General features: G+C 48.4%; 1 protein-coding gene across 1 annotated transcript in view; it reads left to right on the top strand.

Annotated features, from left to right (window-relative positions):
- The window catches only part of LOC147727603 (protein NipSnap homolog 3A-like), a 260,865-nt gene extending 252,116 nt beyond the window's left edge, over positions 1 to 8,749 (top strand). The window contains exon 6 of the mRNA XM_086961634.1: positions 8,566 to 8,749. Within this exon, the coding sequence (XP_086817760.1) occupies positions 8,566 to 8,642 (77 nt within the window). The 3' untranslated portion in view covers positions 8,643 to 8,749. The remainder of the gene's footprint in view (positions 1 to 8,565) is intronic.
- The last annotated feature ends 5,708 nt before the right edge of the window (positions 8,750 to 14,457 follow it).

Genomic DNA, 14,457 nt, shown 5'->3' with positions numbered 1-14,457 from the left:
TGCACAGGGGGAAAAGGCCTAGCAGCGAAGGGGTTAAGGTTTTATGGAGTTCCCTTGGGATGCAGTGTTGAGTAAAGGGGATGGTTGCAGGACTGGTGATCAACATGCCTTGGCAGCGGTAAGCACAGCAGTAGGGTATTTCGACGTCCGGAGGTTCTGGGGAACACTGTAGCTGCCTGAAACTTTGTGGACTACGGTTCCCACAATGCACTAGGCCATCAACTTCTGGCTGATATCTTGGAGAGCACGATGGACAGCCATTCTTCAGTTCCGGTACGCTGTTCTTACCTGCGATTGTAGGGGGCTAGTGCCACTAGTCCAGTGAAGTCTAAGGTTGCTTCTGGCTCTCACAGGGATCCCTCTGAGAGTTCCAGGTGTGGCCTAGGCATGGTTCTCGGTCTTGAAGTTCCAAGAGTATTGCCACAGGTACAGCGAATCCCCCTTTTGGTTTGTGCAAATCCTGTTGTTGCAGACTCTGTCTCCTCTTTGATGCAAGTTGGTTCAGAACTGAGGTTCTGGTGTCAGGGGTAGCCAATTAATCCTAGATTATGTGGCGTTAGGGGTGTGGGTGCAAGTGGTCACTGGGCTACTTGCCCAGCAGCTAATCACCCCTTTGAGGTGACCACATCCTGGGGTATAGGTCACCTTTCTCACCCAAAACCCTCCATTCTACCACTTTTAAAAATGGCAGAAGTCTTCATTACCTGTACAGACCAGGTAACCCACCCTAGAGGTGTGGTTAGCTTCTGGAGGTGTTCGCCTCCTGAGGGGCATATCACAGGTAGTGCAGCCTTTGAAGAGCACCACCTTGATGTGCCACTTCACTAGCCAACCTGTCAGAGAGGGAGGTGTGGCCTCCTTCCCGTCAAGGCCTTTGTTTCTGACTCCTGAGAGAGTTCATACCTTCTGGCGGGAGGTCAGATTCCTGTGTTGGCGGCTGCAAGCACGGCCCTGCAACCAGAGCACAGAAAATGCTGGGGCAACCAGGTAGGCAACTTATAAGGTAGTCACCTGCTGCATATCACATTGTCCTCATCACAAGATTTGTGTCCGGGGTGAGGAGGCACGTTGTTTAATACCAAACACAACATATTCAGGCAAGACCATAATAGAGCTGCTAACCACAGGTTTGCGCAGGTGACAGATCATGTTATCATTTGGACCATCTATCACTTAGTGTCCTTTAGTGGTAAAGGCTACTACAGGGACATATAAGCGTACACTTACATGTCCACACCTTTAATATAATGCACTCTTCCTCCTGGTGTTAGGAGGCATTCCTTAAGAGTGCCTTGTATGTATTAAAATAGTGCACTGACTTTGCCACATATGATGAGGGTAAAGTTGAGTTTGAGCCATTTGCACTGCTCCTGCAGATTCCATTGGCAGCCTGCTTTTGTGGGGGTTGAAGTATTTGGCAATTGGGGCTCCCAATTCACATATATCCATTTTAGGACGAGAGCACTGGCACTGGGCTTGGTTAGCAGGCTTCAGTTCACTGTCAAAATCGAAAACCAGCATGGCAATATGTGACAAAAGCAATGCAAAAAAAGAGTTCAAAGGAAAATTAATAAAAATCATACATTTTAATTGTTTCAGAAAATAATATTTGTATTTAAAAACAGTAGTAAATAACTTTCATTAATACATTTAAAATTCATTACAAAATTAACAATTTCATAAAAATAAACAATGGTTTCTTCGACGCCCGTTTCGACACTGGAGGTGTCTTCGTCAGGAAATTACCATCAAAACACAACAATTTATGATATCCAAGGCAGTAGAGCAAAATCCGGTTCTTGAAATTATTGTCACTAAAACAAAGAAGCTTTAAAACAGAGTCTTGTTCTGAAGTTAAGCGCTGCGGCAAAGTAATCAAATATTTAAAAGACAATCGTTGTTTAAAAGGATCTTTCCAGGTCCCTTTTAGATGAACACTGGATATGTGTTAATTAATTACGAAAATGAGCACTCTGGTGTGTATGTTAATGAGGCGCGTGCGGGTAAACGCAGGTTTAAATAACAGTCTTAGAGAGACGCAGTAATGGCGAAGGCACAGATGGGGCCGTGTTGATGGCTCCTGATAATGGAGTGTACTCTTTAGGGGCAATAGCAGCCTCCTTGAATCTGCCGGTGCGTGGTTGATGCCGGTTTGACGAAAAACCGTTTGCTTGGAATAATGCCACAACCTGTGATAGACTGAGCTACAAACAGGTTCATGCATCTATGGTTGGTACTACACAAATTGAAAATTAACATGGACTAGAAATCCAAAATGGCCTCATATGATGAAACTTCCTATCTTACACCCAAATCCGGTTCTCGAAAGTTCTTCCCCTGTCAAGGGTCGAAGTCTGCAGTCCGGCGAATGAATAAGACCTGACGATCGCCTGTACCCTGCTGCAACTCATGTCCTGCCTGAAGCCGTGATTGGCAGCAGAAACTGAAAGTGAGGAGCGGTACCTCGGCTAGAACCTGGACGAGAGGAACTCCGTAGTAGAGCGGATCGCGAGGGCTCACTGCAGCGGACCGTATACCACAAAGAAAGTAAGAGGCGACCAGTGTGAATATATTTGGGTGAGCGCAGTTGCCCGACCCATGACAAGAGGTGCAGCAAGTGCACAGGAGAACTGAGTGCAGTCTTCTTCATTGGAACGCTTAGAGTGGGCCCAGCCAAATCGAGTGCGTAGATGTCACAGAGCGGGGGCTGGAAAAGAGGCGGCATAGGCTAGAAAAGATACCCAATACTGGCAACTTCATCCACTCCATTGTGCCTCGCCGCATGCGGCTGCACGGCACTTGATGGTAGATCCCGCTTGGTGCCCTTCTCTGTGGAGGAATGGTGAAAGACTGGTATGGTCCCGGCGGTGGGGAGTGGTGTCCCTAGTGGGGTAAGCCAACAGACTGACAGGTGAACGAAACCGGGCAGGTGGTGGTGAGGCCCCGTGACACCTGCTCCCTGCCCTTGCATGCCACTACCCACATTCCTTAGAAAATCCACCATGTCCAGTAACAAGGGGAGCCGTGGCACACATCAACCCAAATTAGACAAGACATCATGGCTTAAGAGTCAGGAGAGACTTGAGTAGTGGGTGGATACACCACCTGGTACCCATGACATCCCCTCAGGGTAAACGGCCCCCACATTACAGGACATTCTTACGGCTCTCACAGCGGTACACACTTCATTAGAATTGCGCATCTGTTTTCATTGAGGTTGGCCTCATGAGGGCAGACTTTCACAAAATTAAGGACTGTGTGACTGAAGTGGAAGAAGTCACTCGGAGCCTAGCCACCACCTCCAGAAGCCTAGAGAAACAGATCCAAGACTTGCAAAATACCAGTCAAGCACTTGCAGATCAATTCGCTGACTACGAATGAAGGGCCAGGAGGAATAACGTCAGAATCATTGGGGTACCCGAGAGGGCGGAGGGCCAGGCAGTGGACTTATTCATGGAGGAACTAATCACACGCTGTCTCCAGCCTAAGACTCTCTCCAAATATTTTTCGATTGAACTTGCACATCGAGTACTGGGAGGCAAATCCAAGCCTGGACAGCCCCCAGGCCCATATTGGCTTGAGCGTTTAACTTTCGCATAAAGACACAATTCTGCAAACTGCGATGTGCTCCTCCACTTAAAATTGATAATCGCACTATCATGTTTCTCCAAGACTTCACCTTAAAGGTCCAAAGACAGCACAGAAGTTTCCTGGAAGTAAAGAAGGCCCAAAGGGACCGAGAGCTGCAATATGTGATGTTGTTCCGTGCAAAACTCAGGGTGAAAGTGAAGGTAAAGCGTGGTTCTTTACGGAGCTGGAGGCGGTTTGGGAGTGGCTGGACGGCCGGCGACAGGTTGGAGGCCCAAATAACTCAGACAGACGTTGAAGACGGACAGGGAAGGATTGCAATGGGACTATGTCAGACACGAAGGGGGCGATACCACAGACTCAGAGCAAACGGAGACTGACAGAACTAGTCCTACATAACATAGTGGGGGTTGGGACAAAACGAATGCTGACAGGTTGAAATAAGGTTGCTGGTTGTGTGCCTTTTGCAGCACCTCGCCGGTCTGTCCTGTATTCGAGCCCCCAATGAGGATCTATAACGGCTGTTGATGAAGAATCGGTGAGACGACACCCTGAAGTGAACTGGCTGAGTATATAAACTGAATATGCTATAATCAGGGACTGCTTGCAAAGCATAAATTTGAGGTTAAAGGGGGAGGTCTACGCTTCTTGGTTCATATCTGCTCCAATGTTGGGGGGCAGGTAGTTTGAAGTCTGTCTTGCAGGGAAGCAGGGAGGGGGTGGATTTGGCAAGTTAAGGGGAGTTTATTGTTGTTCAAGTGCGTCACAATGATCATTATATCATCACAGCACACAATCATCACTGAAGCCCATCTATTCTGTCTGGTGTACACATGCCACTGCCTACAAACACATTATCCACTGTGTATATACATGGGGCACTTCCGACCCCTTCGTGCCTTGGAGACAATGGGGCTGGTGAGGTCCACATATGACCGCAATGGCAACTTCCGACACCCACTTGTGATATGAGACTTGAGGCGATGCTACCCCTGCTCTCTTAGAATGTCAATGGGCTAGGGGATTGGATCAAGAGGGGGTGATGTTCCAATCTATCAACCGACAGGAGGCAGATATAATTCTGTTGCAGGAAACCCACCTTGTTGGGAATACCTGTAAGGCACTAGATGGATGAGGATACAAACTGGTAGTCCATGCAGGTTTTACAACTGGGTCCAGAGGGGTCGGGATACTAATGGAGAAAAATCTCCCATTTATTGTAACTCAGACATACACCGATAACTATGTGTGTTTTGCTGTGGTGTCAGGGAACTGGAAGGGTAGGACGATGAACGTCCTCTCGGTGTATATACCTCCTGTTTTATATAAGATTTCTTTACCAGAACTGAGTATGATGATTCTTGCCTTACCCGAAGGTTAAGTAGTTTTGGATGGTGACCTCAATATGACGATCTGCGACCAAACTGACAGATAGCCCCTGAGAGGCACTACATGAACACAATGCATGCTGGCTGAATTTGCTGCAGCGCTGAGCCTGATAGATTAATGGCAGATGGCTCACACGCAGTCACATCAGTATACATACTACTCGGATGCTCATAAAAGTGACTCCCATATTGACCACATATTAACTCTGGCTGACACTGGACATCAATTCATTGAGGTTCAGCATTTTGCAAGGGGCGTCTCCAACCATGCTCCCATTAAGGCAAGATATGCAGTAAATGCTCCCTCACCCATAGGACACTCACCATTAATCCATGGTGCCTCCAGGCCCCCCATATCAAAGATACATTGATTAAAGACACAGACTATAACTTCACCGAAAATGTGGGGACAGTTCAATTGTCGCAGATTCTGTGGGAGGCCTATAAAGCTGTAATTAAGGGTAGGGCCATATCCCTCACAGTTGCCCACAGGAAAGATATAGACCGACAACTTGTCGAATTGGAACAGGATATCCTGACACAAGAACAAGCATTGGGGGACAACTGAGACGAGACCGAGAACCACATCTTGGAGCTCAAACGCAAAGAGTATAGAGAGCTAGCAAACAAAACAGCTAAGGGCAAACACTGTGGCAAACTATTTAAAATATACAAGCAGGGAGACAGAACCAGTAAACTATTAGCATGGTTAGATAGCAGAGAAAGGGCGGACTGCTGGATCAGAGTAATACACAGGCAGAATGGGATCTATCTGCGTGACCTACAGCACATAGCAGATGAGTTTGCAGAATATTATACGCACTTTACTCACCGGTTGTAACAACTACTATAGAAGAAGCACAGGAGATCATAACCAATATACAAAACCCTACACAAACCCCAGAAGACCAACAATGGCTGGAAGTAGATATCACTACCTAGGAGATACGGCCGCCATACTCCGTATACAGTCAGGGAAAGCATGGGGACCTACCGGTCTCCCAATTGAACTCCTCAAAGTAACAGCATCCAGGGTGGCAACACACCTCCTTGAAATGTACCTCCTGAGTAAATTCACCAGCATGCTACCCAGAGACCAGAGACTAGCATCCATCTTTGTGATAAATAAGGCTGGTAAACCAGCAGAAGAATAAGCCTCATATGGACCAATATCATTATTAAATGCCAAAGTTAAAATTCTCGCAAAAGTGTTAGCCAATAGATTGCTCCCTATAATCCCTAAGTTGGTCCACCCTGACCAATCTGGGTTCATGTTTGGCTGCAACACCGCTATGAATCTATGCTGCCTAAATGGAGTGCTCGCTAGGAAAAGCACAACTAGAGTGTGCGGCCATACTCTCTCTGGACGCACATATGGCTTTTGATACGGTATATTGGTCATATATGTTCACAGTCCTCGATTGTATGGGACTGGGAAGGGTATATCTTTATTGAATTAAACTCCTATATGCTGAACTGCACGCACAGGTGGTGGTAAAGGGCCATGTGTCCACCACATTCGCCCTGCACCAAGGAACAAGACAGGGCTGCCCATTATCCCCTCGTATATTCACACTCGTCCTGGAGCCCATGCATGTTGGATACGTGGATACCCATTGATACGGGGACTGAAGTTGGCAAACGAGTGGGAGGACAGCATCCCGCTTTATGTGGACAATGTCCTACTCTATGTTGCCTCCCCTGGTGCCTCAATCAGCAGGATCTTGCAAATCTGTTCCAATCACGGCAAATACTCTCTCTACACCAGAAACTGGTGTAAGTCAGTTGTATATTTACTTCACGGGCCTGCACCAGCCCTCCCTGCCAACTGTGAAACCATAGTCATTGAGGATGGGTTTGGATACCTCAGTGTCTACGCAACAGCTTATCCATCTCTCTTCTATGAACAAACCTTTTGGGCAAAGCAAAGTCTGCCATTGGCGAACACTGCCTGTGTCTCTATTGGGACGCACTGCTCTTTACAAACTTATGGCTCTCACTCGACTCAAATGCATTGCAAAAACCCCACTTTGCCTTCCCGATGCATATTTGAAATCAATTGATGGTGAAATCATGAATCTGCTCTGGGATGGATTGCCACCATGTATCGAATGGCCTAAACTGGTTTGTCGGTGGTATGATGGTGGAATCGTCCTACCGGACATCCAAAGTTACTACTGGTCCACCCACCTGTCTATTATAAACAAAAGGGTATATGGATCACAGCTGGACCCAGCGTGTTGGATGGATAGATGGCTGATGGGCCACGAAGGGTACAGAGAGGCACTGTACACAAAATTGCATAGATCGTAACTTACTGGGCCCACTGCTCTTACAGTCACCATATGAAAATCTACCACCACAAAACTTGGCTGGGGCAGTAAATTGACACGAATGACACCACTATGGCATGCAGCCATACTGGGAAATGTAAGTAAGTGTAAAGGGTTTGATAAATGGGACACCATCTTAATATCGCAAGTTAGTGACCTGATAAAGAAAGGTAAAATATTGACATTTGCAGAATTGCAAATCCAGTATAAAATATCCATAGGAGAAATGTTCCGATACAAATACCCCATGCCTTATTAGAGGCAATTAAAGAGATAGATGGGATCCCTGGAGGCAACCCCACTCGAAGATAGATTATTGGCAGATCCCATGAAGAGTAAAGCAATTTCACTCATGTATCGAAAAATAATTATTAACTCACCAGACCCGTTGAAGCACCTATATACACAAAGGGCAGACTGACGTGGAAGACTTAGAGGAAGAAGACTGGCGTGATGCCCTGTCCTCCCCACATGAGGTGGTCATACCATCACGGCTGCGATTGGTCCAAATGAAAGTTTTACACCGCACATATATCACATGCACGACACTGGTCAAGATGGGCCGTAGTAGTTCATCAGACTGTAGAAGGAGATGCGGGTAGGCGGGCACGTTCTATCATACACTCTGATACTGATTTTCTGGGAGGCGGTTAACAGGGTGTGAGTGAGGTGAGTGGAATTGCCCTAACACTATCCCCTAAGATCTGTCTCCTCAATATTTAAATTCAACCGTATGGATCAACTGTGGGCAGCCAATGGTTTTTCACTTGCGAAACCTAATATTGCCCGTAAATGGGGATTTCCAGACTCACCAACAATTGCAGAATTGAAACGGGATGTTGACTGGTGTATGCTAGTGGAGGGAGCAGTCTATACGAATAGAGGTTGCCCTAAAAAATGGGATAAGATATGGGGAAATAGAATGTGTATCGATGTAATATTTGCACCTCCCCCTCAATACAAAGACATGAACCGGTTATGTTAAACACATTACACAATCCTGAATGGGGGAAGTGGGGAGGAAAGCGATATGTGAGATGGTCAGTACTAAACGTAATCTCCTGTTTCTGATCTGATGTGATGCACAGGTTGTATTGCAATATGTCATTTAATCAATTCTAATAAAAAGATTTAAAACAAATATAATGCATATCTCAGAAAAATTACCAAGATGTAAGTAGTCAATTATAGTAATATTTTTGTGGGTAAATTGAACCATGACTGGCTAACTGAGTATTTTTTCTTTCTTATTCCAGTGCGAGAGAGTACAAGGTTTCTTGTGTCTCAGAAGAACATGCTGCTTGTTCCGGCATCATTTTCACCACTGAAGTAGTTCAGCAGCTGATTTAGAGACTGCAAATTTAACATTGGACAGGACATGTATGCATCTGACATTAATTTCTTATGTTATCACTAAATAAAACTGGATATTAAAAAGAGCATACATGTTGAACTGAGTTTTTTTGCCCACTTCCAGCTTCATGGAAAAAAAGTATTTTATTGAAAATTTCATAGCACAAATGGTTAGACGGAATTAAATCAATTTAGATAATCAGACATCATATCCTAACACGTCATGTATTCTACCTTCTAAAGTTAAATCCAGGCTACTTTCCTTTCTAATACTCAAACCATGATAAAAAAAATAACAAAATTCGTCCTCAACTGATTTTAGTGGTTGACATCGTTCATGGTCTTCCCTTTTGAAAGGTTAGAGTTGCAGGGTCCTCTCACATGTTCTTAGATCTGCTCCCCAGCGCATTCCCAACGCATAACAATTGATTTCCTAGTGGTAAAGAGAGCTGTAGGAATCAAAAAGGGGACCCACACCAATTAACTTCTCCACTGAAGGGATTATATATGGTGCTGAAGCGGAATCTGTTAAATAATATGGTTTATCGTCTCTCCCCCTTTCAAAGGGCTAATCCCCGGTCTGGTTTGTCTTTCCTTTCTCAGTTCTCTCTTATCCTCGATCAAAATATGCAACCAACCTTGTCCATCGTATTTGAGAATGAGGAGCGAATCATCACAAAAAAAAAAATAATAACAATGTCTATTTCTAAATTCAATCAATGATCAGAATTTGAGTTAGTTTTAAGAGTTTTATTTTCACTCAAAGTTTTGTAAATCTCGTTTGCTATTAGTTCAATTCTCAGTCAGTTAACTGAACAATAAAATATGATATGATCAAAATTATAATGACTCATCAAGCGCATTCCATAAAGGAAATAATCTCAATTTTAAGAATGGGGCAAAAAGATGTCAGTATGAGCCCATGGAGAGTTCCAGTTTGAGAGGTAAAAGTGAGATAGAGCGTAAAGCTCAAATTAAATTAATCACTAACAGCAGGACTTCCCATAAAGAGAGGGGCAGGACTTCCCATAAAGAGAGGTTTGTGAAACTCAATAAAGTCTCAAAGTAATAAGGCAAAAAGATCATGCAGAAGCAGTACCAACCGGAAATCAGCAACAAAGTTAAACAAGCATTTGCAATGCAATAGGGCTCGCATTAGTAAAGTTAGAGGTATTAGTATTGTAAATGACACATTTTTTATTTATGTTTTTGTTTTGAAAATAGCGAAATTAATAACTTTGTCATTTACAATGCCAATAGTGTTAACTTTGGCAAACGTGACACCTATAGCATTTTTAATGCAATATGTGTTGTATTTACATGACTTAAATGTATTTATATTAAAAATAACAATGGGTTGTATTTTTTTCAATATTTAATACTTAAATAAAAGTTATTGTAATTTATAATAGCTTACACTTTTGCAAATAACTTTTTGGAAGATTATGTTTAGTGTATTTTATTGTGATGATAATACAAGAACAGAAGTGAAATATTAAAAAATTTTTGTGACATTTGTAATAAAGTTTGAAACATTGAGAGAACGTATTTGAATCAGTTGTTGTTGAATGGTTGCACAGATTGATGCTGTGGTGGCTCTGAATGATGTTGTGGTGGCTACGAGTGATGCTGGGGCGTTCAGTGATGCTCTCGTAGCGCATAGTGATGTTGTGGTGCCCCTGAGTGATGATGTGGTGATGCGATGGATAGTGAGGGCGATAGATAGATAGAGGGAGGGCGAAAGATAGGGGCAGGGTGAGAGATAGAGGCAGGGCAAGAGGGCGAGGGTTGGAGTGTGGGCGAGGGTTGGAGTGTGGGCGAGGGTTGGAGTGTGGGCGAGAGTGTGGGCCAGGGGAGGGATGGAGTGTGGGCCGGGCGAGGGATGGAGTCTGGGCCGGGCGAGGGATGGAGTGTGGGCCGGGCGAGGGATGGAGTGTGGACCGGGGGAGGGATGGAGTGTGGGGCGGGGGAGGAATGGAGTGTGGGGCGGGGAGGGATGGATGGAGTCGGGTGAATGGATGGATGGATGGAATGCGGGGATGGATGGATGGAGTGGGGGGTGTTGGACAGGCCACGTGACGGGCCGCTCTCCCCCGGCTCGACCAAGCCCGAGCCAGTCATACAAGCACCACACCCCACCATTGCACGTCCTACGTCCCCTCAGGGACACCTGCCCCCGAGCATGATAACCTCGTGGGTCCGATCCACGGCCGACCCACGCGCCCAGCCCGGGCCGCCATCTTGGACACTTCGCCACGAGGCCGCCTGGCCCCCGATCGACCTCAACCCTGGGCCTAGCCCGGCCTCAGACATTCCGGCACCACCCTCCACCCAGGAGGTGAGCGAGCTACTTGGCCAGTCAATGGGAGAAAGAGGTGTCGATGGTTCTCCCCCGGCCAGTGCCGCTCGCCCATCGCCTCCCCGGGCGCTGGCTCCACCCCCCTGCTGGGTGTCTGGACTCCCTCATCCCGGACCTCCCGACCTCCAAGTGCGAGGGTCCGGACATCAAAGCACGCCAGCCCTATAACTGGGGCAGCTCCAGAACAGGAAGGCAGTTGTATCTTGGAGTCGAGAGACGAAAGAAGAACTCATCCTGGACGGACTACTGGCGCTGCCGTAGCTCTGTCCTGTGCACCATCATCCTGCCTGGTGGCGCTGCCACAGCCGTCGTAACCTTCATCCTTCACCGTCGTCCGGATCTGCTGGCGAGGCCGCGGACCGTTGTAACTGTCATCTGCATCGGGACCTGCTTGGCTTCTCCACGGCCCGTCGACCATCCTTCATCCATCTCGGGACCTGCTTGGCTTCTCCACGGCCCGTCGACCACCCTTCATCCATCTCGGGACCTGTTTGGCTCCTCCACGGCCCGATCAGCAACCACGCCGAGCTCGAGGATTGAGAGCTATTGAACTCATTGGTAACTAAGACTGTCCCGCTACCCTTTTCCTCAACCAGAGATCAGAACCGAGGGGACCCCTGAGTCCAGACCTCCTTGTATTATATCAACGTAACCTAAGAAGTGCATATAAAGTCTCGTTAACCTTCAATCTTGTGTGGTGTCCGTCTGTGGGGGGGAAGTTACTTATCTGTACAGTCGTTGGAGACGGCTCTCCCTGGAGACCTCTCCCCGTAATCTCGGCCGACCCTCCCGGTCCGTCTAACATTGGTGGCCAGCGGCGCGATCCGAATCACCGCATAACGTACAGAGAGTAGCTCACCCCACAACGAACAACAATGTCGACTAAAGAGAGCGGATCAACTGAGAAGTTCCAAATGGAAAAGCTAGAGGAATACAGCCATCGTGAACTAAAGCAGTTCTGCATCGAACTAGGTATCGCTACCACCGGACTAAGTACCAAGGACGATTTTAAGCATGCCCTAGAATCTTGGGCAGAGACCGGGGATGTCGAAGCCCCGGAGCAAAGCACCGCGAAAAAGACCAACACGGCCCCTGAAGAGCAAAGAACGGGTCTCTCGCAAGACGAGATCCAAGAAAGAGAAAAAGCCCGACTGCACGAACTTGAAATGGCCCGACTCAAGATGGACATAGAACTCAAATTGGCCGAGCAAAAAATAAACTTAGAGCACCTTCGCCTCCGAGAAGAAAGAGAGGAGAAACAGAGGCAAAGGGAGCTCGAGGAAAAAAGACTAACGTACGAGCACGAGCGGAACCTAGCCGAGATCAACCTGCGCAAACAGAATAAAGAATTAGGGGTGCCCGACAGACCGTCCACCCCCGGGACCACGGACAAAAAAGTGCACATCCCCAAGGATGTGGTCCGAGAATATTTTCGAGAAGACGACATCCAGCAATGGTTTAAAGCATATGAAATCGCGATGACTGCGCACCGGATCGATAGAGCCGACTGGGGAGCCGGCCTATGGGGCAAATTCCTCAATGAGGGCCGCGATACTCTGTTACAGCTCCCAGACCACCAGATGACCTCCTACGACCATATGAAAGCGGCCCTCCTCACTCGCTATGGCCTCACGCCCGAGATGTACCGTCAGAGGTTCCGAGACTGCACACGCATTCCAGGTACAACTTGGGTGGACTATGTAACGTACTTTAGCCGAGCCTTCGAAGGCTGGATCAGAGGGAACAACGTCACGACCTACGAGCAGTTGTTCAATCTGATGGTATGGGAGCATCTGTCCAACAACTGCTTCATTGAACTACGCCAACACCTCCTCGACAGCAAGTTAACCGATCCCCGGCAGCTCGCAGCCGAAGCTGACCGGTGGGAGATCACCCGAGTGGGCCGGAATGGGTCCTACGAGCAGAACAGGAACAACAATGGTCACCACCGATCCAGAGGAGGAGGAGGGGGCCAAGGACGAGGAAGAGACAACACTCCGGCCGCCCCCACTACCAGCACCACCCCCCCGGCCAACCGGGGCAGCACCCCGGCGCGACCGGGATACAGAGCCAATGTTACATGTCACCGATGCCAACGAGTCGGCCACTATGCAAATGACCCAAGCTGCCCGCAGTATCAGAGCCCAAGACCCCGCCAGGTGACCGCCGCGGCACTAGGGGAAGAACAGATCTCCGAGGAACAAGAAACAGACGAGCAAGAGTATCAAGGGTGGGAGCCAGCCGCCATGACTCTCGCGTGCTTAGGGGGAAGAGACATGGTCCCGCGGGTCCCCCTACCCGCTAACACCCAGAAGTACGGCCAATGGGTGAGCATCAATGGACAACGGGCCGAAGCCCTTCGAGACACCGGGGCCAGTGTGACAGCCGTCCGCTGTCATCTGGTGACCCCAGAGCAATATCTACCGAACATTCTCTGCCCTGTACGATCAGCCGACAACTCGGAGAGTCTGTGTCGGATGGCCTGCGTCCCCTTTGAGTGGGGAGGGGTCTCCGGCATGTTGAAAGTAACGGTCCGAGACGACGCCCCCGTGGACTGCCTCCTCGGAAATGACCTGGAAAGCTCCCCGTGGGCAGCCGTGGAGCGAAAAGAACACTTGGGGATGTTGGGCGTCCCAGACTGGGCGTGCGTCACCACCCGGTCTATGGCCGCCCGTGCCAACCATCACCCGGAAGAACCAGAATGGCCGGCGCCTCCGCCTCCGGTCGCCCCCGCCGAGACCCCCGACCAGTGCATCCCCCTCGAACCTGCTCAACCTTCCGACCTTGCTAATCTCGACCAGTGGGCTCAAGAAGGGGGGCCCACACAAGAACAATTTCGTCAGGAGCAGAAGACCTGTCCCTCCCTTGAGGGACTCCGACAACAAGCGCTCGCCCAAAGCGCAGGGGATACCTCCGGAGCTCATTGGGTCTACTGGGACAATGACCTACTGTACAGCGAGCAACGAATCGCCGAGCTGGGGGCCAACCGAGTACTAGTGGTGCCACTCCGCTTTAGAGACTTCCTGCTAAATCTGGCCCACGATGTCCCCCTGGCAGGGCACCTGGGACAAGATAAAACCTACAGCCGCCTAGTGACCCACTTCTTCTGGCCAAAAATGAGAAACGATGTGCACCAGCATTGCCGATCTTGCCCCACGTGCCAAGCCAGTGGGAAGAGCGGCCGCAAATTAAAGGCCCCCCTACAACCCTTTCCCGTAGTCACAACCCCATTTGAGAGGGTCGGAATAGACATTGTGGGACCCCTAGACCCACGTACAAGACAAGGCCATCGCTTCATCCTAGTACTAGTGGACCACGCCACCCGCTACCCTGAGGCTATTCCTCTCCGGACCGTCACAGCCCCAGTGGTCGGCAGGGCCCTGATGGGGATCTTCTCCCGTGTGGGGTTCCCCCGAGAAGTCGTCAGTGACAGAGG

This window comes from Lissotriton vulgaris, chromosome 3_1, assembly GCF_964263255.1.
Source record: "Lissotriton vulgaris chromosome 3_1, aLisVul1.2, whole genome shotgun sequence".
Lineage (NCBI taxonomy): Eukaryota > Metazoa > Chordata > Amphibia > Caudata > Salamandridae > Lissotriton > Lissotriton vulgaris.
Note: the sequence above shows the minus strand (reverse complement) of the source record. Positions and strands in the feature narration are given on the sequence as shown.